This window comes from Grampus griseus, assembly GCF_964374135.1.
Source record: "Grampus griseus genome assembly, chromosome: 1".
Taxonomy (NCBI): domain Eukaryota; kingdom Metazoa; phylum Chordata; class Mammalia; order Artiodactyla; family Delphinidae; genus Grampus; species Grampus griseus.
Window position 1 is genome coordinate 68,282,394 of NC_139017.1, and position 27,239 is coordinate 68,309,632.

The window sequence follows — 27,239 nt, forward strand, 5'->3', positions numbered from 1 at the left end:
CACTCATCCATTTGTTCATTCTTTCATACACATTTTACACAGAAGGAACTTAGAGTCCAGTGGGGAAGATAAATATGCTATGTCAGCACAGTAGGTAGGTTACAAGAGGGAGATCACAGAGGGCTATGGAAACACAGGAGAGGAGCATCTAAATTTGACTGGAGAAAAAGCCCATTTAAAAAGAAATAAAACAGCATGTTTATAAATAACTTGTAGGTCGAATAAAGAATTTGAAAATATGTAGGACTAAACAATAATGAGATACTACAGATAGAACCTCATGGGATGTGGTCAATGTTGTACTTGGAGGGAAATATAGAGCCCTAAACAATTAGAAAACAAAGGCTGGAAATCGATGAGCCAAGCATTGAAGTTAGAATGAGACCTGTCAGCACATTTCTGTGCATCAGATCATACCACCACTATCCCCTGCAGCCAGCTACCAAAACTGAGCCACTCCCATCATCACTTGAAAATTTTAGCTCCTGACTCACCATCACTCTAACTGCTGTGTCCTCGGATTTGGAGATTTAAATATCCATGTTGATGATCCTTCCCGTACCATGGTCTCACAGTCTTAATCTTCTCCTCCAACTGTATCCTCTACTCCCCACCCGGCTGCTTACTTCCATGGTTAAACTCCAGACATTGTCTTTTCCAATAGCCACAATTCTTCTGTGATTTTAATTTCTCTGATCACTGTCTTTATCTTTCCATCTCACCTACTCTAGTATCCCAATTCCAACACTTCTTGGACTTGGACTTAAAATCCATGGACCCAGTATGTTATATATTTGGCTATTATCTTTCTCCCCTCCTACGCTGTGCCCCTAACTAGAATATAAGCTCCATGAGAGCAGTAACTTGGCCATTTTTTTCACTACTATATTCCAGGGACAAAATAGTACCTGGTGCATAGAAGATGCTCAACAAATACTTGCTGAATGAATGAATGAAAGAATGGTGATCAATGGAATTACTGCTAGAGGTATTTAGAAGATAAGGAGCTATCTAGCAGTATGTAGGGTACTCCCTGGGTGGGCATCTCTGTACTCGATTATCTGAAGATTACAGCAATGGAAGAGGCAGAGACCTTGCCTTTATGGCATTTATTCCGCAGGGCAATTGTTCTCAACCCGTTTTGCAATATCTCAAGACGTCACTGATGTAATTTGACATTAATTCAAATAAATTATCTTTAACTTATTGTAAATAAACATGTGTCAAGCTTCATCTTGGTAGCAGGGAGATGGTATCAAGATATAAAACTAACAAGGGGCTTGATCTGAGGACTGAGGAGATGTTGACAAGGTACATAGCAATGAGGACTCTAGGCATCTTTGGACCCTGGAGCAGTGTTGGTAGCTGGGAACATCGACATCTGTTGGTCTCATGAGGCTCAGATAGTGGAAGCCTACTGTGTATGAGGGGCAATGTTCCAACAGCCCCGATTTTAACATACTTTTGAGAGGCCTGCAGTTAGCTTGGTTTGGAGATATCATGGTGAAGTGGGAAAGTGCCGGCCAGGAATCAGTCCAGATTTCTAGTCCAACTGTTATAGGGATTCATTGTGGGACTTTAAGCAAGTCACTAAATCTTTCCAGTAGACCATAATGTCCTCTGTAGACTGTGTGAACTCTGTGGTCCTATGATTCTAGCAAAAATTGGTGTCACATCTCCCACTGTCTTAGAAATTGGGATGGGAGTGTTCACAGATGCAAACAGGCATACTCACTAAGATTCTTAAGCAAATATTGTTGGTTGGAGGGCTTCGGTTTGGACCTTATTCATCTTGGGTGTTAGGAATGACTAATACAGAGACGCATCCTCTAAGTTTAAAAAGTTTAGAAGAACAAGGAAGAGATATACAAAGAGAATACATTTTCAGATTTAAAATCATACTCTTTGACTACCCTTGGAAAAGGAGCATAACAGGAGGAAGTGGAAGCACTCATTTCTGGGAGAATGATGATTAGAACCTGGAAAACCAGAAATCAGCCCCCAAAAGTTGATTGACAAAGTAGACTTCCAGGTCCAAGGAAGCCAAAAAGACCCAGGAAGATAAGGACAGACAACAGACAGTAGGAATTAATGGAAATGAAGTCATCGTAAACAAAGAGAAGAATATTTGCTGATGCGGTTGGAGATTGAGGACAAATGTTAGAAAGCTCTTGTAGGACTGGAGATGAGGACCATCTCTGTCTGCCTGGTGCCTACATTCTCCTACTCTGCAAAAACTTGCTACACTCGCTCTTCCTCATTACTTCTTCACTCTTATTGGTCACAATCTACTACCCTACCTTTTACTCACCCACTGTTGTCCATAGCTGTCCTCCAGGTCATTGAGGTATTGATTTTCCCAGCTGATGCGGATGCCCAGCAGATCAGTAGGTTTAAAACCATTCTCAGCCAAGATCACAAAGTAGGTGAAGAATCCTGCCAGAGCCTGGATCATCCCTGTGAGTGATAGAGTCACAGGTCAGGGGAACCTGATTCAGAGAAGGAGCTCAGAAGGCAGATCATGGAAGGGGTGCTGCCTGGGGCTTGCTTCTAGCAGGGTTGATGTGTGTCTGAGGTGTATTGCTGAAGATTCATGCCATTAATGATCTGATCCCACCATCTCTGTAGAACTTGTCTCCAAACTCTGACATTTCTTTCTAAGCTGTAATCTAGAGTCATCTTTTTATCATATAAGCTTAAAACTGGAAAGGACCTTAGAGGGGATATGTTCCCTCTCCCAGCTGAGTGAGTGCTGGACTCCACCCTGTCCCTTCTCTCTGACACCAGGACACTCATCAAGTCCTCTCATCCCCTCGCATCTCTCCCATCTGCCCCTTGCCTCTCCCTTGGTCAAAACCTCCATCCCCTCATGCCTGGACCACGGCTATGGCTGACGTTAATGTTTGCCTACTGACCACAGATCTGTGCACTGTGTAGGTACTGGTGGACATTGATTCTTACAACAATTCTGAACTATCATTTACATTTCATAAGTAGGAAAACTGAAGTACGAAAAAGACTCAGTCATTGTCTGGGGTCATACAGGTCGTGAAATTGGGATTCAGACATAGGTATGGCTCCTAAATCTGTGCTTTTTTTCTATGTGTTTCCATCTCTAGATATTAGGATTGTCTCCTCTGTCCCCATCTCTTTCCTGTACCCCTATCGTATCTAGCAACTCAAGAACAAAGACCTCTAATGGCTCTCAAATGTCTTTCAAGGCTGGCCCCGCTATAAATGCTACCTGTGTCCACAGCCTCATTTTCCACTACTTCTTTATCAGGAATAAGCGCTCCACCAAACTGGTTTATTCACTCTTCAACAATCAGGTATCCTCTGGTCCCCCACACCGGACCATCCATTTACTAGTCTAAGCCCTATCTTCCAGCACCAAGTTTAAGTCCTGTTTCCTCCGTAAGGCCTCTCCAACTGTCCTCAAGATTGGTGAGTCCTCTTGCTTTGTACTCCTGCAGTATGTCCTATCTATACTCATTTGGCACTTGGAGAACAACTTGCCATCATTTTATGTACTTTTGCTCCTTTTTGACTAGACTCTTAAGTCAAGGGCAGATCAGAGATCAATGTTCTTTTGTGTCCCAGGGCCCAGCACAGTTTGTTGTTAAGAAAATATCTCCCTGACTTCCAAGCCAAGATTGGTCCAGTGGCCACGCCGTTGCAGCTGCTCCCCGCTCCCTTCACCCCTCATTCCTCTGGCCGCACCAATCTGTCCGTAGGCCACACCAGTGAGACGGTCATTCACCAGCTTATCAGTCTTTGGATTCCGTGGAGCCCTCTTCATGATGTCACTTTCAGCCGACTTATAAGCCAAGGAGATAGCAGGGACCTGGAGGATGGAGGGTGGAAGTGACAGGGAACACACAGTTCAGAAGGAAACTCAGAAGTAACTCGAGCTCTGCCCCTCTCCCTGGACATAGATTTTTCCTACTCCTCAGTCTGTTTCACAGGAGTTCCACGAGCTGGATCCCAGCTTAGTCCTCACCATGTCAGTGCCCAGGTCAATGCAGAGGATGGTTATGGTGCCCAGAGGCAGGGGGATACCAAGGATGATGAACAGCAGGAAGGGGGTGATCTCGGGGATGTTGCTGGTCAGGGTGTAGGCGATGGATTTCTTCAGGTTGTCAAAGATTAGGCGGCCTGGGAAGGATGGTCAAACTTCTGTGAGAAGCACAGAGAGTTCACACCTCCCACAAATCAGCTCCTGGACAGAGAGACCACTACAAAGCAGTGTCACAGTCCACGAAACGGTCCGAAGGTCTTAGGCCTTGGCAGCCCCAGTTTTGTTTCTAAATTGTGTGACTAGTAACTAGAGCCGTGATTTATTAACGTGCCATATCTGTATACTCTTTGTTCTTGGGTTCAACATGGCTACGATCATCTGATCTCTGAAAATTAAGCAGGGTGGGGCCTGCTAATACTTAGAGATGTGTGAGAATGCCAATATAAAAGCCATTAGAAGATTAAGGCTGATTCACAGTAACATGGATGGACCTAGAGGTTATCATACTAAGTGAAGTAAGTCAGACAGAGAAAGACAAATATCATATGATATTGCTTATCTGTGGAATCTAAAATATGACACAAATAAACTTATTTACAAAACAGAAACAGACTCACAGACATAGAAAACAAATTTAGGGTTACCAAAGGGGAAAAGGGGGAGGCAGGGAAGAGATAAATTAGGAGTTCGGGATTAGCAGATACAAACTACTGTATGTAAAATAGATAAACAGCAAGGTCCTACTGTATAGCAAAGAAAATTATATTCAATATCTTGTAATATACTATAATGTGAAAAGAATATGAAAAAGAATATATATGTATATATATGTGCATACATAGATACGTATGTATCTATCTATCTGTATCTGAATCACTTTGTTATACACCAGAAACCAACACAACATTGTAAATCAACTATACTTCAATTTAAATAAAAGTCTGAAGTGGAAAGAGCCTGGGCTTGGGTTCCAATTCCATTTTCTGCCATAACTAGCTTGTGATCCTGGGCACTCCTCACCTTCATTCCTCCTGCCTTGCAAGATGGCTTGAGTCCTTCCCTGACAACCTTTTCTAATATTGTCGTCCCTCCCTGCACTCCCTGCTTTACTTATTTTTTTCCACTGCACTTGTCTTCTTTTATTATACTGTTCAGTTTACTTTATTGTCTGTCTGTCTCCACTGGAAATTAAATTACACAAGGGCAGGGATGTGTGTTTTGATTCCCAATTATAGCATCCCCAGCATCAAGAATATGCCTGGTACCTAGTCGATACTCAGAAAGTTTATTGAATTGAGTGGGTATGAAATACTGAGGATCATACAAGGTCTAAATAAAATGTTAACTATCACTATTATGTGGATTGTCATAGATTTTAATAACATAGCTCCTGGAAGAAATCAGAAATCAGGGAGCCTGGGAAGCAGAATTCTGGGGTTCTCCTGTACGCCAGTGGGTATTGTCTCTGGGAAAGAGGGGCTTAATTTAGCTCATGCAGTCAATTCATAGATCAGCTCCAGCTGAACTTGATATGTCAACATCATTCAGACAACAGGTTGCTAGAAAGTCCTCCTGAGATTGTGGAGTACAGAGTAGCCTCACGGTATAGCTACACCCTGAAACTTACTGTAGACGCACTTGAATCCCCGTGAGAGAAGAAAAACAATGCTATGCTGCATTAGAGCCCCACGCTCCCTAGAAAACCTGGACTTTCCTCCAATCTCATAAGGGCTCCAGAGAGTGACGTGCTAAGTACCAGCTGAATCTAATTTGCAAAATTTTGACTTACAGTGATTTCTCCCAGTCTGTACAGGAGGTTGGAGGATGGGCAAAGGGAATGAGAATGATGTATACCAACTCTCACCTGAGTCTGAGCAGGTGAAAGTTGGTACCTACCAACCTGGGCACCCTGCTTCCTCACCCTCCTCCATTCCTGTGATGATGGAGGCAAAGTTGTCGTCCAGCAGGATCGTGTCAGCTGCCTGCTTAGACACATCAGAGCCAGCCAGCGATGCCCATGGCAATGCCGATGTCCGCCTTCTTCAGCGTGAGGGAGTCATTCACCCCGTCCCCTGTCACCGCCACAATGGCTCCCTGGGTGGAGCACAGAGGGAGTGAAATAATTATTGTGTCAGATTCAGGGCCCATCCCAAAGGTCAGTTTGATTCCATCATCCCTTGTTTCTTGATGTAATCATGCTTGGTTTAGGCCTCTTGGCCCTTCCTTCTCCTGCACCTCCTGAGATCGCAAAACTCACAGGGAGCCCCCAAATGGATGCCTGTCTCAGGGGTTCACGATGGGATGCTCTCTGGAGCCTCCTCTAGCCCAGCCCACACATTCCTATGCTTGGTTTGGGGCTGGGCTGTGCCACGTGATTCCCTCCAGATTCTCCAAGCCTCCTTGGTCTCCCTTACCAGCTTCTGACATCCCTCTACAATGATGAGCTTCTGCTGGGGGGAGGTCCGAGCAAACACGATCTCAGTGTGGTTTTGGAGGATCTCATCAAGCTGCTCTGAGTTCATATTTTTTAGTTCTGAGCCATGCACCACAATGGCTTTGACATCCCTGAGGGAGAGGAATTTCAAAAGGCTAGTTCAGAGTGTTGAGAATTCCCCAGGTGTCCTGGTGCCCTCTAAGCCATCTTTGCTATAACCTCCTTGTTTCTCCTTTCAACCCCATCTCCTCACTTGTCCAGACTGGCACATTGCATTCCTTCCCTCCTCTCCCACCTCCCCCTCCCTCTTCTCTACCTCCTTCTTTGTCCCACCTTCATCGGAAAACCCACTGACATAGTTGCTTGGTCATTTTCCTATTACATTTTACTTTGCAGTAAGTAAACTCTGTACATCCTACCTATAGAAAGAACTTCTGAAAATGTTAGTGGGTGGGGCAGGCTAAGGATGGAGGGAAAAAATGGCAGATCTGAGTTCTTTCAGGGATCTCACCTGACATTGACCTGGCTGACAGGGACCTTGAGCTGGGCAGCAACGTCCTCTGCTGTCTCGGTGCCTTCTGAGATGATGCCCACACCCTTGGCAATGGCCTTGACTGTAATGGGATGATCCCCTGTTACCATAATCACCTGGGTTGGAAGGGGAAGGAAAAGGAGCAGAATCATGTTCAGGGAGGTCCTGGCTCCTTCACCTCTCTCTCTAAGAACTAACAGATCACTGCTGTCATTCCACAGGGGTTTAAGTAGCTCATTCCCAAGAACTTGTGCTGTCAATCAAAACTCTTGCTACGGCTGGCTGGTGGCTTCAACCCATGGGAGTGGGTCAGGGCCATCAGACCATAAAACATAGGACAATCTGAGCTCTAGTTTTCCCAGGAATAAATCAGGGATTTGGGTGTATTTAACTGTATTCAGAATTGCATTTAATTGCTCCAGAGGATAGTAAGTTCAAAGACAGAAACACCTACCCGCAGAACAGTGGTAATAAAGGAACGTCTGGAATAATCCATCTGCCTAGCAAAATTTCATCTAGGCCCTCATTCATTTCGATCCTCAGTCTACCTCTCTTCTTCCCACTGCCTCCTCGTGCCCCTGGATTCCACCCCTTTTCTGGATACCTGGGGCCAGCCCTAGTCCTGTCCCCTTCCTCCCCAAAGATCAGGTGCTTGTGCTCTGTGCTCTTCTAGCCTTCTGTTCTTTGAGTCCTCCTCACATCTCCCCTGCTGGAGAGAGTGGGGCCGTGCCTATGATTCCCTGTTAAGTTTCCAGCCCTAGCATAATTCCTAGCGCATAGTAATCCATCAACAAGCAATTACAGGATGAAGGGAGGATCGCTTCCTGGGAAACACTGCCCACGGTTCCCAAGTGCCCTCCCAGCACATAATTCTCAGGCTCTGGTGGGAGGGAGAAGGGAACTATCTGACTATGACTGAACTAAGAACAGAGGTCCTGGAAAGGTCAGTCTGTTTACTTCCAGAGCGTGGAAATAAGCCTTGAAGGAGTTTTCCCATGAGCCCTCCTCATTCCACACTGGCACAGCGGGCTTGCTGGAAGGAGTGCTAACTAGTCTGGGATTACCAGAGACTTAGGAAAGGTGTGCTGTGAGCAGTTATGCACACCACAGTGCCCTGGCTTGGGTGTGGGGCACTGGGGCCTCACCAAGTTCGGCCTGGGGGGGGCACGAGGTAACTGGTGAGGATCTGGGAGGGAGTTGCACAGAAGATTAGAAGATTCCAGAGGTGGTTCAGATTGAGCCCTCAGTGATGCCCTTCCAGGCTTACAGTGCCCTGAACGTTTCCTATTGGTTCATCAATAATGACCTGTAGGACATGTGTGGTAGCTAGCCCAGCTTGACCACTCAGATGGGCCGATCTGCAGTAGTTTCTGGAAGTATCACCTCCATGCCAGGCCGGAGAAATAAAAACAAAGTCAGTCACCCCAAGAGTGAGTTCCTAGGACACAATTTCACAGAACATTGAGATGCATACATACAATAGAAGCGCAGTTCTACAAAGAATGGCTCCCTTTGAAGTAAAGAGCATCTAGTGGTTTCTGGAATTTGTCAAATACTAAAGGAATTTCATTTCCAACTTCTCGGTGCTGACTGTACCTCTGGTGTTCCCACGCAGTCTTGCCAGCTGCCTTCTTGTGCCCTTGGACTCTCTTCCCCCAGATCAGACCCATCTGAGAGAAACGGTCCAGTGTTGGTGACCATTCTGTAGGCCCTCACGGCTCAGCTGCAGTTCTTAGAGGGGGCTGTGTTCATAGCAGGGGCCAAGTGTCTTCGTACTACCAAGGGCCTCAGGTGGTGGCAAATAGGATGGCATCATTTTATTTTAGATTTTTTGTTCTTTTTTTTTTTTTGGGCCATGCCAGGCAGCATGTGGGCTGTTAGTTCCCCAAACAGGGATCAAACCTGCACCCCTTGCACTGGAAGGGCAGTCTTAACCCCTGGACTGCCAAGGAAGTCCCTTATTTTAGTTTTTTAAAATTAAGCTTATTCCAAAGGTCTGAACACGTGGCTCTGAAAAATACCAGTCCCACAGTCAATTGTAAAAACTTTGCTGCCATGCAGCCGTTAACCAGCCTCTTTCAGCAGCCTCATCATATCCATTAGCTTGGCATCAACACCATTTTGGAGTTGACCTTGGAAGGGTCTCCCCTATGGGACAACCCCCTGTATAACCATTACAGTTTGTCTTCCTTGAAAGATGGCCTCATGTGTACGTCTTACATTTTCTTAGAGGGAAAAAGGGTGTGATTCAAAATTCCTCACCAAGTCTGCCAAATTTCTGGCAGCTTCAGGTCCAGAAGAAGTAAGAAATTAAAATGTAAACCTGTGCCCAGAACAAGGGCTGGCCCAGAAAGCACCAGGCCTCCTGCTTCAGGCGTCAGCTCCAGGCCAGCCGGAATCCTATTCAGACTGTTACCTATCACAGCTCGCTCTGCCTCAGGCCGTGACCGTGTCCTGCTCTGGCAGGCCACCTGGCTCAAATCGCCTCTTTGTCTCCTGGTTGGGCCTCCCCCCCACAGTAGGCACAACTGTAACTCTCCTTCTGGCTAAAGAGATCCGTAAATTCCCAGGTGAGGTAAATTTTAGACCGTGTTATTATGTGCACAGCAATAACACAAAGCACAATAACAACCACAATGTTATTCCTCATGCTGGCAGCCCACCTCGAAGCTGAGAAAATGCAAATGAACCCCTTCTCCATTTATCTCCCACAGTACGTATGACGTGGTAGCTCATAGAACCACGGAGGAGTGTTAAGATATGTGGCTGTCCTATGCAGACGCGTTATAATCATGCTGTCTCCTCAGAGAACTGTACCACCCCAAACATCTTGTAGTAATTAGGGAATTCACTCAGAATAATTTCCTATATCCATTCCTTGGTTCCCACTGTAGTGACCAATCATTGTACTCAGTGCAGCCCAGGCTGCCCCGAGACAAACTGCCAACAGTCAAAGGTCAAGATGAAGCCATCTCTAACAGATAGCAACCAGTTCTCCTTAAATACTTCTAGCCCCACTCCCTCCAACCTGCGCTCCCAGATACTCCCAGAATATCAAGTATGAGCAGGGAAGGTGACAATACCTAATCTATGAAGATGTATAGGAGTCTTAGAATTTGAAATGTGGGATACAGAGCATCTCAGGATTAGAGGAATTTTACTGCTGCTATCCCGTGAAGTCCATAGAGGAATTCCCATCTCTGGGTTTGTTCTGCAGCTGCATTTTACTCTCAGACCACTTCAAGTGGTCCAAACCAGAAGTTTTGGTTTCTAGCTTTTACTCCTGGACGTACACCTGTTAGGGCAGCCGCTCACCCTGAGTCAGATCCGTTGAGGGCCCCCAGCTCTCAGTCTCTCATTCTCACTAGTGTCTGCTCCAGGCCCCCAGCCCTCTTGGCCTCACCCTTTTTACAACCCATCCAGCAGTACATTTATATTACACCTTCTACCACTTTGTTACTCCTAGTGTGGCCTGCAGACCAGCAGCAATGGCATCAGCTGGGAGCGTGTTACAAATGCAGAATCTTGGGGTGTGCTAGTCCTACTGAATTAGGATTTGCATTCCGACAAAACCCCCAGGCGATTCACATGCACGTTAGTTTGAGAAGCGCTGTCCTAGGGTGATGCTTCTCAAATTTGTCTGCACATCAGAATCTCTAGGAAAGTTTTTAAAAATACAGATGCCTGGGTCCCACCCTGAACATTGCTAATGGAATGGGTCTGGAGTATGGCCAAGGCATCCGATTTTTAAAGCTCCCCTGGTGATCCCATTTTATTTTTTAATTTTATTGAAGTATAGTTGATCTATGATGTTGTGTTCGTCCCCTGGTGATTCTAATGTTCGATGCAAGGCAGGATTCTAACGACAGAGGACACTTATTATTAAGTTCTCTCTTAAGACTGCAACTCATAAGCTCAGGAGGCAGAAATCAGTTCAGTTAAACCAAGAACCTACTCTGTCCGAGGTTTTCTACTGTTGATCCAGTTTATGATAAGTGAGGGGCATCTGGGATGCTCCAGTGTTTACCTTAATCCCGGCACTCCGACACTTGCCCACGGCATCAGACACTGCAGCTCGGGGAGGGTCAATCCTGGAGATGAGCCCCACAAAACAAAGGTTGTCCATGGGGAAATTGATTTCATCGGTGTTAAACTTGAATCCCTTGGAGTAAGTGTTCGGCAGACTCAAGAAGCAGAACCCTAGAGAGAGACAGAAGAAAGGACCAGTAGTCATTCCACTGTCTATGTCTCTATCCTGCTCGCCCCAACCTCCTAGATTTTTCAACCCACAACTAATGACTGTTTTTTTTTTTTTTTTGCGGTACGCGGGCCTCTCACTCTTGTGGCCTCTCCCGTTGCGGAGCACAGGCTCCGGACGCGCAGGCTCAGTGGCCATGGCTCACGGGCCCAGCCGCTCCGCGGCATGTGGGATCTTCCCAGAGCGGGGCACGAACCCGTGTCCCCTGCATCGGCAGGCGAACTCTCAACCACTGCGCCACCAGGGAAGCCCTAATGACTGTTTTGATGCCACTCTTCAAAGGCTTCTCCCACAGCCCCCTCACCTAGCACGCGTTCCCCCAGACCGCCCAGTTCCAAGTAGGCATTCTGGAAGGCTTCCTTCATTTCATCATCCATTGGGTACTGCTGCCCTTTCAGAAGGTAAGTAGAGCAAAACTCCAAGATCCTCTCAGGCGCCCCGTTCATGATCGGTACGTGGGTCTGGGAGCCGTCCTCCCGAAGGTGGACGGACACCTAGGGAGAGGAGAGGAACAGGAGGAGAGAGCGAGGTTTGGGGCAAAAAAGCAAGGGTAAGGTTTTTGAGGGTAAAGCCGACAGGCAAGCTGCGTCACACCTCCATTTCCTTTGTCCCCTAAACCAGCGCAGCCCCCCTCCCTCTAGCCAAATCCGACCTTTCGTTGAGCCCACCCCTCCTCCCTTGCAGGAACCCCCAGCCTGGTATTATCTGCACAGGAATCTGTTATCTTCTCAGCCAGACTGGACGTGAAGGGCAGCCCAGGCACTCTCCCCTCCCTGCTTCCTCTCTGCCTGGGTGGCTAGAAGCAGAAGTCATGGGGCCACAGAGACAGCAGAGTAGGCAGGAAAGAAAACTTAGGGTCAAACACCTGTGCTCTAGGGCCAGCAGGAATGCTTTCTTAGCTGTATGACCTCAGGTCAGTCCACTTAACCTCTCCAAACCTTGGCTCCTTTGATAAAATGTAAAAGGTTCTGCGTTGCCCACCTCATTGGGTTTTTATAAAAGAAAGATAATATTTGTAAAGAATATATTGAAAAACACTGACAGTTCTTTACCGTGGTTGTTTGAGCCTGAAGGACGGGATTAGGACGAATAGTAATAACAACATTTATTGAGCACTTACTATGTGCCAGCCACTGTTCCAAGTGCTTTACATGAGTTGTCATTTAATCCTCTCAGCTACTACCCTGTAGTAGTACTATCAATTTCTTTATTTTATAGATGACAAAACTAAGGTTAAGCTGTGTCCAGAATCACACAGCTAGAAAGTAGAGGCTGTCAAGGAAAGAACCCAAATTGACTCACTTTAGAACATGCTCTCTTAACCAACCTATGCTCTAAGTTCTTCGTTAACTCTGTCATCACACATTTAGTGGTGAAGTCTACTTAAAACTTATGATTGTTGCTTTGTTTTTATTAATACTGTCTTTTATTTTTTCCCAAAAGAATAAAGTTACCTATTCACTTTGAGTTACCAAACTCTCTAGGCATTCTGACTTGTTTAGTTTGACACTGAATCGTGGTTGCTTCTTATGTTTTTATGTTCATTTTGGGGACTGATGAATAAACTGTTTTCCAAGTGTTGCCAGTAGAATTTGTATAATCACATCTTTCATAATTTTGTTTATATGTTGAATGTACTGTTATTTTGTGTTCATGAATTTTTTTCTTTTTACCAATAAACAGAACACGTCTCAAAACCAAAAAGAAGAAAGAAAAGAATATATCGAAAACTGTGAAGCACAATGCAAAAACTGGTTAGCCATTCTAGCCCCATGTCTCCTGGAAACATGGCACGGCCCCTGAGAGGGGCTCGACGGTACGAGTTGGGGGTCGCTGTGGCTCAGCTGGGGAGGGGAGAGCGTAGTCAGGAAGGGAACCTGAGGAGACAACTTGAGGACAGAGAAATAAGATCAGTCTCATTTTTCATTTTCCTGTGATCTGGGAAAAGGAACTGTCTCTGGGTTTCCTCTTATGATCGACAGGAAATTCCTGCTACGTAGCCTGTTGGGTAACAAAATCAGCACACTGAGAGGAATTGAGCTTGTGGTACCGAGGGGACCAGACTGTACTGGCCCAAGGAGAAGCTGGGTGGGAAACCTGGGTGTAAGATGTGGTTAAAACGGCTTCTTTGGAAACTTTCTCAAAACTGTTATATTCAAAATATACTTAAGCAGTTAAGAGGGGAAATCTAAACTCATGTAAGGAGAAAGCTGTAAAAAAATTTTTTTTAATTTTCTGAGCGCTTAAAACCTATTTGTTGACTATCGGAGATTATCAGAGATGGCAGCAAGACCTGCTTAAGCTAGTAATTTGAGCACAGAAGCATCACATCTTGATAGAAAATTACAGGTGAAACAGATGGGAGAAATCTTGAAATATCAGTACAGAGAAACTTCTTCCTTTCATTTTGATCTCAGAGACGGAAAGAGACCAGGCCTTGCAAATGACCGCCAGGCTAAGATGTCCCTTGCGGGCCAGAGCCTCTGACTGTCCCAAGAACAAGCTGATTAAGGCAGGTTGTTCTTGGGTATGGAGCAAAAGGAGCCAGAGGGGTTTCCTTGGACCCCCCCAAGCAAACCCCACCAGAGCTGGGTAGCTTGCAGGCTGGCCGAGCACACTTGGTGCAGAGAAGGATTTTGCTGTTTGAATTTGATATTCGGTAGCTCAGAAAAGGCACTAACGTTGTCATTTGGGGGAAAGGTTGCTATTTTGTTGCATGTCCCCTCAAATGTCATGGGTATGTTTTACTTTTATTTTGAATCTTGTGGAAGGAGAGGTACCTAATTCTCTCCAGTCGAAGGCTTTAATCGGGCCCTGCCAAGCACAAAATTCCTGTCTGGTTAGTGAGGTCACTAAACGTCAGGAAAAAGTGGAAATGAGTTTGCAGTTTGGGCTTAGGGGACCTATCTTATTACACGGATGAAAAGTCAGATGAGACAAAAAACTATGAATCTGTTTCTTTAACTTTTACTCGTTCAGCATTCAGGGTGAAAATATAGGTAATTTGGTTTAAAAAGATCTATATAGGTTTTGTTATGGCTTTTTTTTTTTTTTTCGGTACGCGGGCCTCTCACTGCTGCGGCCTCTCCCGTTGCGGAGCACAGGCTCAGCGGCCATGGCTCACGGGCCCAGCCACTCCACGGCACGTGGGATCTTCCCAGACCAGGGCACGAATCCACGTTCCCTGCATCGGCAGGCGGACTCTCAACCACTGCGCCACCAGGGAAGCCCTGTTATGGCTTGTTTTTTAGTTACAAAAATTGTTTTTTCTTGTGACAAAAGCTTTTAAGATCTATTCTCTTAAGCAACTTTCAAATATAAAAGTATGGAACGCCTCTTGAATTTGCCTGTCATGAGGGGCAATGCTGATCTTCTCTGTATTGTTCTAGTCTCAGTGTACGTGCTGCTGAAGTGAGCACTATTATGTGTTTTTTAAGACAAAAGCAAAACTGACTTTTGGGAGTTGAATTTCTTCTCTGTTACCCACACCTGATGTCTGACCTTTACGGTAGTACATAAATTTGGAGAATTCCACTCCCCTAAGTAAATCACGATTGCCCCATATGAGTCAAAGCTTAGCTGCTAGAGCCCCCATCATGGTGATGCCACCGTTCCCTCCTTTCCACACTTTCCTCAAAGCATGCCAGGATTCTCACGTGGGAGGGAAGTACTGGGTTTCTTGTCCCTCACATGCATTTTACTGTTAGGGCCACCACTGTCCCTCCCTCAGCATTTCTCCTTCCCTTCAGTCCTCCTTCCCTTGTCAGTCCTCCCTGGATCATGGACAAAACAGCCCTGGGAAAACAGCTTCGCAAACACTCTGAAAAGCCCTGACCGCCTACCTGATGGCAGCTGCTAGAACTGCAGGCATGGAATGAAAAGAAATATTTGATGACTAGTGAGATAAGATGCCTCAGGGAAGTGGCTGGCAAATCCAACATATTCTGCAGCAGCAAATTTCACAGTTGCCACAGAGACGCCTTTAACGTGACTTTCTCCAGCCAGCCTTTGCTGCCTATGGACATTTCAGCACTTTATGACCTGCTCTCTGCACGAGTGGCGTAGCCTCAAGTCTGCTTATGACTGAATGCCTCTTCCTTTATCATCTATGCCTGCCTGTACCTGTTTGCCACTTTCCCTTAAGGTGACCCTTCCTCCTACCTGGGGTGCTGAGTATCGACCGTATCTGTTCTACAGCTCAGTCATAAAGGCAAAGGCAGATGACAAGCTTCCCCAGATGACAAGCCCATCCCCCACTGCTATCTTCCTACCTTTGTCGGTTCTGTACCTGGTACTTGTTGGTAGAATTAAAGGGAATTTCTGCCACCTTGGGGCTTTTCTCTCTCATCTCCTTCACAGAGCTGTAAGACTGCTCGATGAACTTGAGGAGGGCTGACTCAGAAGCATCCCCTGCTGTTGCCCGCTGCCGGGATGGGGTGGGTATAATGAGCCCGAGAGGCAAGGCACCTGGGCTTGCCAGTGGTGTCAAGGAGAGGAACAGAATGGGGAGGGGTGCTGGGGGCATCACCGAGGGCCAGAAAAGAGATATTGAGGGGAGAGGGCAGGTTATACCCTGGACACTGAGGTACCCTTTACTCCCTTGGGCCTGACACCTTAGCTATGGGAAGGTACTCCGGATTAGCCTTAAAATCAGCCCGGTTGCAGAGGCCAGCGATTCGGGCCAGGATAAACCAGGTATCAGAGCCCTTGGCAAATGAATTCCCTAGGGAGAGAGAACAGAACTGTCAGCAGGGATAGGAGAGCTTAAAGCAGGAGTTTATTCACACCCCTTCTGCGCCCAGATGCTTCTCAGAGACAACATTTCATCTCCTCCACACCTCCCTGCTCTCCTCTCACTTTGCAGCTACCTTCTTGCTGTCTGGACTCACCACGCCCTGTCAGCTACTCATCACATTCCCCACATCCTTCCACTCTCTGACCGCCAACGCCACTAGTCACCAGTCTGTTCTTCGCTGGTGTCAGCCTCATAGATGGTCCTGTCGAACCACAGGTGGGCGACGGTCATGCGGTTCTGGGTGAGGGTGCCCGTCTTGTTGGAACAGGTGGTGGAGGTGGAGCCCAGTGTCTCCGCCGCCTCCAGGTTCTTCACCAGGCAGTTCTTCCAAGCCATGCACTTGGCTGTCAGGGTCAGACACACCTAAGGCCGTGAACAGGGGAGAGGGGAAACGGAGAGGAGAGCTCGGCTGCTCACAGCGCTTTGTGTTTTTGGAAATCTGATCGTTTTCACTGCTCTTTTAATTTTTTATATTTATTTCCCTTTTGTTACCACCTAGTCTTTAGAAACCCCATCTGTGGCTATGGGAAAGGAAATTAGCAAAGTGATTTTGGTTTGTACTTTATGGCAGAGTTTCAAAAGAAGAGTGCTTTCTTTTACCAGGGTATCATAGAGAATGATCTATTCCTCCTGGAATATTCCTCTCCCCCTCGATCCTTTCCTCTTTTCTATTCTGCGGCCTCTACTCCATTCAAGTTCAAGCTACACTTCTTTCTCAAGTCCAGTGTTTCCAGGGACCACGGTGAGAGCTAACCTTTGATTGTGGCATAAGATGCTGTGTGTGGAGGAGGGTTGTACCAGTAGTTTAAAAAAGGAGTGGGGAGGAGAGAATGATGAAACTGAGAAGGACTGTTGCAGCGCTGAGAATGACTTGAGAAGTCACTTAAACCAAAAGGTTTGTGTTGACCATAAATCCAGTGAAAGTCAGGTGTGGGGCAAGGTTATTTTAAAAACGAATGAATTCTTAGGCTGCGGTTATGTACAGAATTCTAATCACGGAGTTATTATTTATTTACACAATATCATGAGTACTGATGTTTTTGTGCTAGTCTAACCACACCCTGGGTATTATTCTCATTTCCATTTTAAGAAGGGTATTGATAAAGGAGAGCATACCCCAAACAGGTGATCAGCAAGACAAGGGGTCTGAAGATGTGTCACAGGAAAAAGGGCTAAGGGAAAAGGGATTATACGGCCTCTCCCCTGGAGAGTTTGTGGGGACATAATGGCTATTGTCAAAGATCTAAAGGGTTGGGCTTCCCTGGTGGCGCAGTGGTTGAGAGTCCGCCTGCCGATGCAGGGGACACGGGTTCGTGCCCCGGTCCGGGAAGATCCCACGTGCCGCGGAGCCGCTGGGCCCGTGAGCCATGACCGCTGAGCCTGCGCGTCCGGAGCCTGTGCTCCGCAACGGGAGAGGCCGCAACAGTGAGAGGCCCGCGTACCGCAAAAAAAAAAAAAAAAAAAAAAAGATCCAAAGGGTAGGTTTGTAGAAGAGAGAGAATTGACTTATTTTGTATTTCTTCAGATGGGAAAACTGGGACCAAACAGGGAACCGTATGTCTGCTCAATATAATGAAATCTAACTAGAGCAATCCAACAATGAAATGAGGTCAGATAAAAAGGGGTGGGCTTCCCATGACTAGAAATCATCATCATCTCCTACAGATTTTATGCAGGGTATTTGGCATTGGTTGAAAGGTTGAATTTATACGGGCTTTGAAGTCCTTTCCAGTAAGATTCTATAAGCCTAAATTAATCTTCTTCTATGAACTGATGAATAAATTGAGGCCCGGAGTGCAGTGAGTTGGCCAGATTCACCAGCCAGTACACCCAGGACTGGAACTCACTCCCGGTGATTGATAATCTATGCTTTCTGCATCGTAACTCACTTCTTTTCTCATTAAGGAGAGAAGGCACTGGAAAACAGGGGTGAAGGAAGTCAGTGGAATTTGGGAGCTCAATGATTTGACATCTGTATATGCATGAGAGTACTCTGCACTGGAGAGGTTCAGCCACGAAAGAGATACTAGTGGTTTCATTTCCTTGGGGTTGTTTGTCTGCCCTGGGGCCACATTCCACCTTAGCTACTCACAGTGTTGGTGGCCAGCAGCCCCTCAGGCACGTTGGCCACAATGATGCCAATAAGAAAAATAACAGCCTCCAGCCAGATGTAGCCCAAGATAAGTGAGAGCCCAAAGAAAGTGACACCGAGGAAGACGGCCACTGCTGTGATCAGATGGATGAAGCGTTAGATCTCCATAGCCATGGGGGTCTGGCCCACTGCCAGGTCAGAGGTCAGCGAGGCAATTCGGCCCATCACTGTGGAGTCTCCTGTGGCAATCACGATGCCCCGGGCTGTCCCTGTGGATGAAGGGGGAAGTCTGAATTGGAAAGGCTGTTGGGTTTGGTTCCTACAAAGAGAAAACTGTCAACAGTCAAAAACAAGGTGGAAACTCAAGGTCCTCTGAGAGGTTATAATGTTCTACTGTCTTTACAGTTCGCTTATGCAAGTGAAGGTCTCCTCATCTGAAGAATCTCTGAAGAGGTTTCACAGTTCTCCAGAGATACCCAATTTTATTGCCTAATGGGCTTCACTGTCAAGAAGGTCTTGTACTTAGTCTAAATCTCTTCCATTGCCTGTATGTTTCTTATTTTGTTCTCAGCAGCTGAAGAGCTTCTCCAGCCCCAGGAATAGTGGTTACCCTTCTGCTAGAATCCTGTGTTCCAATATCTCCCCATCCTCTAACCCAGGGCTACTCAATTTGCCGCCCCCATCCCCAGGAGACATTTGTCAAGGTCTGGAGGCACATTTGGTTGTCACGACTGAGGTTGCTACTGGCACCTAGTGGGCAGAGAGCAGGGATACTGCCAGGCATCGTGCAACTCACAGGACAGCCCTCCTCTCCCGCTACCACGAAGAACAGCGCGGCACAATTGTCAGCAGTGTCGAGGTTGAGAAACTCTGCTCTGATCGAGCCTCTTCCCTGTTTTGCTGGCTGGAGCCAGTCTGCCCCCTGCTGGGTGGCATAGGCCATAACATGGCCCCTGAATCAGACGGGGAACTTGACATACACCCAGGATGTAGCTTGAAATGAGGGGCCCCATAAGGTTCTTTGCTCAAAATAATTCTTCCTGCTTTACCATGATGGCTGAAATTCCTACCATTAAAGTTACAGTCAGAATCACCCAGAAAAGCAACATATTATAGAAATAGCACTTATTTTCGAATCAGAAGGACTCAGGGCTAGAAGTTCAACTTCCAATGTACTAGCTGTTCACCCTGGAGTAAGTTACTTAAACTCTCTGAGACTCAGGTTCCCTCATCTTTAAAATGGGGTAAAAGCATCTACAAAGCTGTGAGAATTAAATGTTTTTAAAAGAGCCTAGAACAGGGTTGGGCACATGGCACTCAAATATTTGTTTTTTTTCTCCATTTAGATGAATTTAAGGTCTCCAGAAGGATGGCTAGAGAATCACACATACGCCTTGCAGGGTAGCTCTAATCTTGCAGCTCCCACGAACACCATAGCATGGAGCGGCCAGTCCATTTTCAAGGTCACCTTCAGCATTATGAGTCTGAGAGCAGGTTCTGCTCCGACCGACAGCGGACGCGTGAGGTCACTGCTATGTGAAGAGTGGTTCTGGAACGCCTCACAGTATGAGGCACTCTGCAGGTGAGCAGGAAGATACTAAAATAATTGAGAGGTGCTGAGAGGGTTTATTTTGGCAGGGGGTAGGGGTGGTTAGGGTGTGGTGTCACTTATAGCCATTTTGTGCCGTGGTTTAATCTAGTTCTTCATTTTTCTTCCTTCTGCTATGGTTTTCCCCATGCTTGGAGAGACAGGATTTAATAACTAATCCCAATGTGTCTAGAGAGGGGGAAGGTTGATGTCAACCTTGGGGAAGGTTAAGAAGGCCAAGCCTCCCATATTCCAGGCTAGACTGACTTCTTCCTACGCCTTCTATACAATGCCAGAGAAATAGCTTACCATCTCCCCCCTACCCCCCATGAAGATGCATGAGAACCCAAAGAGAGATGTTTGTACCAGCAGCCCTGTCAAGGGCCACAGTGATGAAAGCAGAGAGGCAAGGGCCTAGGATAAAGGTTAAAGTGATGCTACCTGTTTGCAGATTGCACAGGGATTCCTCAGTTTAACAGTCAAGAGCTCCTTCAACCTAACTCCACCCTCTTGGTCACATCTTGGGTCCCTCTAGCCTCCTATTAAAAGCCTTCTCTATTCTAGTCAGATCCCTGTTTCTTAGATGGAATTCCATCATCCACTTTGCCTGTTATTTGAAGCATATAATTTGTTGATGAAAAGCCTACTTTGGAAGGACAAATCTGAGCAAATTTCTTCCTAAAATTTAATAATAGGAATCTCATGTTTTTGGAGGAAGCTTGCTAACTTGCATCTTTCTGTTCAATCAAGTTAAAAATTTTTTTTAATATATATTTTATTTTCTAGTTGGATTCTTCTTCAGTCTTAATGGTACTCTACTCCTTTAAGCTATTTCCAAATTAAATAATTTTATTACCAGAGGGGTCATTAGCAAGCCTTATTCCAGGGGAGGTTCTGTGGAAAGAGCATGGGCTTTGGAGACAGACCTTCATTAGAATCCTTGATCCTCCTCTTTTTTGTTGAGTTGTGCTCTCGGGTGCTGCATTTAATTTCTTTGAACCTTGGGCTTTCATGTGTAAAATAGGAGTAATATCTGTTGTATAGTCTTGTTAGAATCAGATTTCTGTGGCACTTGACACGTGCTAGGCATTCAATCAAAGAATAGCTATTTCTTAGACACCCAAACATTTATTCTTAAGCATAAATGATGGTTTTCACGTGTGTTCCAGAGAGTTTTGCAGGTCTTCTTAAGCAGAAAGGATGAAGGAGAGGTTGACGTAATGATATTGAGCCCATTGGTACCACTTTGGCCAGAGCTGTCTCCCAGTTCAAGGATGCCCTAGATGCTAAGAACAAAGCCAAAGGTGTGAGTGGCACCTCTGGTAACTCAGATTTCCAATGTCAGTACCCTCTCTTGGGATAGTGAGAAGTTAGGGCTTACTTCAGGAGAAGAGTGACTTAGCAGAGCTGAATAATTTTCCTCCCTTCTGTGCTATTTTCAGCTCATAGAGCATAGTCCATTCACTAGATAGAGTAAAAATAGCTACAATTACAGGGCACTTAGAGTGTGTTAGGTCTTGTGCTAGGCATTTTATTGTGTATTATCTCCTTTAACCCACATAAAAATCTATGGAGTAGTGACTTTTAGTATCATCAGTGCACAGATGTGGAAATGATGGCTTTGACCTTTCATCAAAGTTTGTATAGCTCATGAGGGATGAAGAACGTAGACTATTTACTGGCTGTTACCTTCCCTACTGCCCTTAGAAGATAGAGAGGTCTGGAAATCTTTGTTTCAATCTTTGCTTTTGAATGTAGGCTACTTATGATGCGATATTCACCTTCCACACAGTTGGTGGAGAAGAAGCAGATATTTTGGGTCTCCAGAGGGTTCTCATTGGTGAAATCAGAGGAGCGGGATTGGGGCTCTGACTCTCCTGTCAAGGATGAGTTGTCCACCTGGGATGGGAGAGAGGACAGGTCATGGAAAAAAAGCACCAACATCATCATTATTGACATGCAGAGAGAAGCATAAACTTACACACCACTGTAACCTCAGATCTGCACTTGTGACTTCTCAAGGTTCTGAACAATAAGATCATATTTTTTTGAACTGAGTCCAGGTCACTGCAGTGCTCTAAGACCATTCTTGGCCCCCTTCCATAGCGTTTCACATCCCCTCACCTTACATCCTTGTGAAGAGATAAGCCGGATGTCAGCAGGGATCCGGTCTCCCCGCTTCACTTCTACCAGGTCTCCTACCACCACGTCTTGTACAGGGATCTGAATCTTCTCTCCGCCTCGGATTACCAGAGCTTGCTGTGGGAAGATAGTGTAGGGTCATTTCCAAAGCTTTTTGCTCCCCTCATCCAGTTCCTGCTCTCTTTCCCTCTGATTCCCTTTTCTTACACTGTCACTCACCACATCATTCTCGAAGGTCTCTTGGGTAGATTGCAAATTCTTACCATCGCTGTCTGCAGGGCCCTTTGATGCTCCTCTCACTAAACTATGAGGTCTATCTTTCCATTCCTACACTTAGGCTTGGCTGTATGGCTTGCTTTGGCCCATAGGACATTAGCAAATGTAGTGCAAGCAGGCACAGAGAAAGTGCTTGCACACTGGGGCTTGCCCTCTGCCACCATATTGAATGTGCTCAAGCTACCCTCCTGGAGGGAGAAAGATGATAAGGAGAGAGGCCCCAGCTGTCCATGACATCTCAGCTGAGGCCCCAGACACCTGAATGAAGTCTTGCAAGGCCACCCAGCACCAGCCAAGGTCAGCCCAGATCAGAAGAGCAGCCCAGCCACAGAACTGTGAGAAATACTATGTTCATTGCTTTGAGCCACTATGTTTCGGGGTGGCTTGTTTAGCAGCAAAAACTGATAGTCTCCAAACTCCTACTTCATTCTACCGAAACGTTTCCCACTGAACTCTTACCCGAGGAAGGAATTAAGTTATGCTGACACCAAAGGCAGAAGAAGCTCCTGGGCTATAATGCTAGAACATCATCGTGTCATGGGGAAACTTTGGGGCCTATTCCTTTCCAAGTTTTCAAGCCCTGTGCCTAGGAACCCCCTTCTACTGTCATATTATTTCCAGGTTCTTTAGATAAGTTTTATTTGAAAATAATATAAACTTTCAAGAGAGTTGCAAGAATAAAAATTGTACCAAGAACACCCATATAACCTGTACCCAGATTCATCTGTGAGCATTTTACCCCATTTGCTTTGTCATTTGTTCCCTGTCTCTCTATATGTGTGTATGTAAATACCTTTTTTCCTGAACTATTTGAGGGCAAGTTACACACATCATGATCTTTTATTGTACATACTTCAATGTGCATTTCCCAAGAATTAGGATATTAAATAACCATAATACAGTCATCAAATTCAGGAAATTTCACATTGCCACAATACTTTCACCTGCTGTCTGCATTCCAGTTTTGTCAATGGACCCAATATATCCTTTACAGCATTATTTTCTGCTCCAGCACAGGATTTGGTCTTGGGTCAGATATTACATTTAGCTGTCATGTCTCTTTAGCCTCCTTTAATCCGGATCACTTCCATCGCTGTTCTTTGTCTTTAAGGCCATCGACATTTGAAGAATCCACCCTCCCTTTGCCCCAACCGCCATTTTTGGAATAGAACCCTAAAAGATTTGGGGTTTCAGATTATGCTCATTGGATTCAGATCATGCCTTCCAGACCAGACCACTTCATGGATGTTATTGTGTTTTTCTCGGGGTACTTTTGAGGCCTGATAGAGTAAAACCTAAGTGAATGTCACCCTCATTACCAGCCTCACTCAGTTCACTCACGGTAGGAAATAATTCTTCAGGGGACATACAAATCATGCATTTGGCTACATTCGACACATCCTCCCACTATAACCTTCCACATGAATCCTACCTGAGGGACCATGCTCTTAAAAGACTCCATGATCTTGGAGCTCTTGGCCTCCTGATAATAGGAGAAGCAGCCAGCGATGATGACCACGACTGTTAGTACAATGCCGAGGTACAGCTGGGGGTTGGGAAACAAAGGGCTCATCAGTAGGTCCTTTTCTTCCTCTTCATCCTCAGAAAGTCAGCTTGCAAGGGTAACAGCCATTTTTCCAGGTGGAAGAAACCATGGGACTCGGTGGGAGAGCACAGGGGCTGAGAAGTGTCTGAGACAGGCCCGGTTCTCCGGGCTTCCTTGTGAAGGAACCTGGAGCTACAGTGAGGGGCCAGCAAAATCCCAGGCCCGAGAAAGCCTATATCTTCCTCTCCAGGAAGGCTATTCATGGGGTAGAGTGAGGCTATTGAGGGAGATGGAGAGGAAGGATAGGAAGAGATTAAAATTCTATGAAAGAGAATGGACAGCAAAGTGCTTTGATGACCAGTTGGGAAGATAATCAAAGGACAGCAGGTTTCTGGGGGGAACGTTGTATCTCAGGGAGCTGAATCAGGAGCTATCTAGATAAGAGGGAAACCAGGAAGGACCAAAGCTTCCTTAGAAAATCCTGGGAGTATAGGGATTTGGGCCAGAGGACTTCAGGAGGGCTAGGCTGCTGAGCAGAAGAGTATCGAGGGCTAAGCAGACACTGGGCTTGGCAGTAGTAGTTGAACAGACTCACATTATCTTTGGTAGGGTCCTCATGGAAATATAACTGGATGCCGTAGGCCACGAAGCAGAGACTGGCACCAGTCCACAGTAGGAGGGAAAAACCGCCAAACAGTTGTTTTCAGAATTTAACCCATTCTGGAGCGGTACGGGGTGGGCTAAGTGTATTGGGTCCATCTCGAGCCAGGGTTTCCTGTGCCTCTTCAGGGCTATGGCCCTGTGTGGAAAAGAAATAGGAATGGATGGAGAACCATGAAACCGGACCAGTCTCCCATGCTCCTCCTTGGTTACCAGATGGCCATCCCAAGCCCCTCCAATGAAGAAATTCTAGAGTTAGGGGAACTTACATTTTGAGGGCTTTTATTTAAGTTTATTTGTGGTCGTTGTATTAGTGGTTAGAGTAGCAGCAGCAGCAGTAATAGTGATAATAGCAGTAATAAATGATTTTGTTGTTGAACCAGCAGTTCTCAAAGTGTGGTCTGGGGACCCATGGGGTCCTGAGACCCTTTCAGGCGGGGTCCACAAGGTCAAACAATTTTCAGAATAATACTAAATTGTTTGTCTTTTTCCCTCTCATTCTCTTAAGTATACTGTAGAATTTTCCTAAGGCTACAGGGCACATGATAGCACAATAGCGTTAATGCTGAAAATATATGAGAATCTAGCTGTCTTCTAATAAAAAGCTAGACATGAAAGAGATTTGCAAAAATGTAAAATGCCACTAATATTTTTTTGTTTTGAAAAACAGAGTTATTTGTCATACAAATATTATCTGTACTAATATATAATTGTTGTTTATAAATGAGTTAGGAAATACTTTTTAATTTTCTCAATTTTAATTTCTAATATGATAAATCTAAGTAGACGTAATCCACATAAGCAAAAGCTCTTTGGGGTCCTTGATGGGTCCCGAGGACAAAGGTTTGAGAGGTGCTGCCCTAACCCATCCTCATTCTCTCATCGAATCCTGAACTCTCTTTGCGTAGTTACCATTTCATCTTTTTCTGAGTGTGTGTCCTTGGCTGGGCGCAGGTTAAGGGTAAGAACATTGACCTTGAACTTAGGGGCTAGATTTCTAGCCCTGCTTTTGTCCTGGCAGCCTCAAGGTCGGGAATGGAGACCCTCTGCCTCCCTCAGGGAGTTCCTTCACTCACCTTGGTTAGGTCCACAGAATATTTGGTGCTCAGCTCGTCCAAGGTTAATTTGTGATCATCCTGAGGGGACAGTAGAGTCATTGAGGGACAGGGGGTGACGCATCATTTCTAGGGGAAACATTTCAGGGAAGAGAGGTGGCACTGGTTGAGCGACAGGGAGTGATGCATCATTTCTAGGGGAAACATTTTGGGGAAGGGAGGTGGCACTGGCCTGTGTGATCAGTTTTCAAGGTGAGACGTTAGAAGCCTGAGGGTTGAGAGGGGTTTTTGGAGGGCAATTTGTCAGCACCCATTTCGGGTGTTCTTACCATGACCACTTCCTTCTTCAGGTCCTCCATCTCTCTCTTTTTTGTCCTCTTCATCTTTCTTTTACTCATTTTAGGACCCTTAGGTCTTGGGCTTGGATTCTGCTCATGAGGTGTCATGGTCCCTTTTCTCCCTCCAAGCCCCATGGCTTTCCCTGGATATGGCCGCACCAGATCAACTGGTGGGAAGAAAGCAAAGAGAGTGAGGGGTGTGAGGAAATCAGGAGGAAGGAGGGGGAGAGGGGTGAGAGGAAGAATGGCTGAGCCGGGGGAGGACTGAAGGAGAGAGAGAGGGAGGGTGGTCAGGCGGCAGCGGTGAAGCCCTAGATGGAGGAGGACGAGGCGTCAGGAAGGAGGGCACAGGAGGGATGAGAGGAGCCTGGGGCCTGAGGTACAGGAAGGAGAGGGGTGAAGAGAGGGAGTCGAGGAAATGAAGTGTGGAGAGTACTATGTGCCTAAGTGATGAAGATGCTGCAGGGCCCTGAGCAGGTGGGAAGTGCAGTGGGCTTCAGGGCACGCTGGGAGCTCCCCCCAGCACCGAGGCAACAACCAGGCCTGTTGTCACAAAGACCTCAGGAAAGTTCTAACTGAGAATCCACAAGTCTCAGTCTCTGGGTTTGAGAATGATTGGAGAAGTTTCTGCCACAGAGAGAACTGCAGTCTGATGGCAAGGCTAGAACAAAGTCCCAGTCTGGTCCTGCTAACCTCCGAGACTCAGAGGTACCCTAGATAGCTGACTCAAAAAATAAAGCAGGCAGTCTGTGTGTGTGTGTGTGTGTGTGTGTGTGTGTGTGTGTGTGTGTTTGCTGAGGTGCCCTGCCCACAGACATTGACTTTGAGCTTTTGGTTGTAGGAGATCAGATAGCAGAATAGGTCAGATCTTGGACTTTTGAATCTGTCCTGGGTTTGGGTCCTGACTCTGCTGCTTACTGGCTGTGTGGCTTTGGGCAAGTTACCTAACCTCTCTGTGCCTCTCTTTCTTCATTGGTAAAGGGGGCTACCAACTGCATTGTAGGGTGGCAAAAGTAAGGATTAAAGCAGGGTGCTCCATGTAAAACACGACGTGTGACTTATATAGTATGTGCTCAATATATAGCTTGAATTAAATATTATAAGTCTTACCTGCAGCTTAATGTGCAGCTCTTCTCAGTGAGACTAAAAATACGCTTTTCACGTAATAACCCTGAATTTCCTCACTTTAGTACGACATATTTCTCTCTTCCATTCACCTTCTTTGACATCTCAGTAAGTGGTTTGACTGTATTAACTTTATATGTTTTAAGTGTAAATTATACTCTCCCTCCTTCTGAAAAAAGATCTGAAGCAGCTGTGTATTTCTATAATGTACACATTTTTTTTTCAGTTATGCATGTCAACATACATTTTCCCTTTCTATTTTTGGGTATTTATTTAATTGCATTTTGGCTTGGCATGCTTTTAAAAAATATGACTGGATCAGAAAACATCCATCTTGGTGCTGATGTAACCCTCCTTCAGTATTCAGAAATAGAAATTTT

The 27,239-nt window shown here is 45.9% G+C and overlaps 1 protein-coding gene across 1 annotated transcript in view; it reads right to left on the bottom strand.

Annotated features, from left to right (window-relative positions):
* ATP1A2 (ATPase Na+/K+ transporting subunit alpha 2) overlaps positions 1-27,239 on the bottom strand; it is a 60,800-nt gene that overhangs the window by 3,831 nt on the left and 29,730 nt on the right. The window contains 21 exon segments of the mRNA XM_082655679.1: positions 2,312-2,457; positions 3,721-3,844; positions 4,001-4,155; positions 5,940-6,024; positions 6,026-6,112; positions 6,433-6,583; positions 6,964-7,100; positions 11,012-11,184; positions 11,547-11,736; positions 15,531-15,665; positions 15,856-15,965; positions 16,202-16,400; positions 18,130-18,285; positions 18,289-18,398; positions 21,499-21,616; positions 21,842-21,976; positions 23,568-23,681; positions 24,277-24,384; positions 24,388-24,480; positions 25,418-25,477; positions 25,726-25,901. Coding sequence (XP_082511805.1) covers positions 2,312-2,457; positions 3,721-3,844; positions 4,001-4,155; positions 5,940-6,024; positions 6,026-6,112; positions 6,433-6,583; positions 6,964-7,100; positions 11,012-11,184; positions 11,547-11,736; positions 15,531-15,665; positions 15,856-15,965; positions 16,202-16,400; positions 18,130-18,285; positions 18,289-18,398; positions 21,499-21,616; positions 21,842-21,976; positions 23,568-23,681; positions 24,277-24,384; positions 24,388-24,480; positions 25,418-25,477; positions 25,726-25,901 — 2,762 coding nt within the window.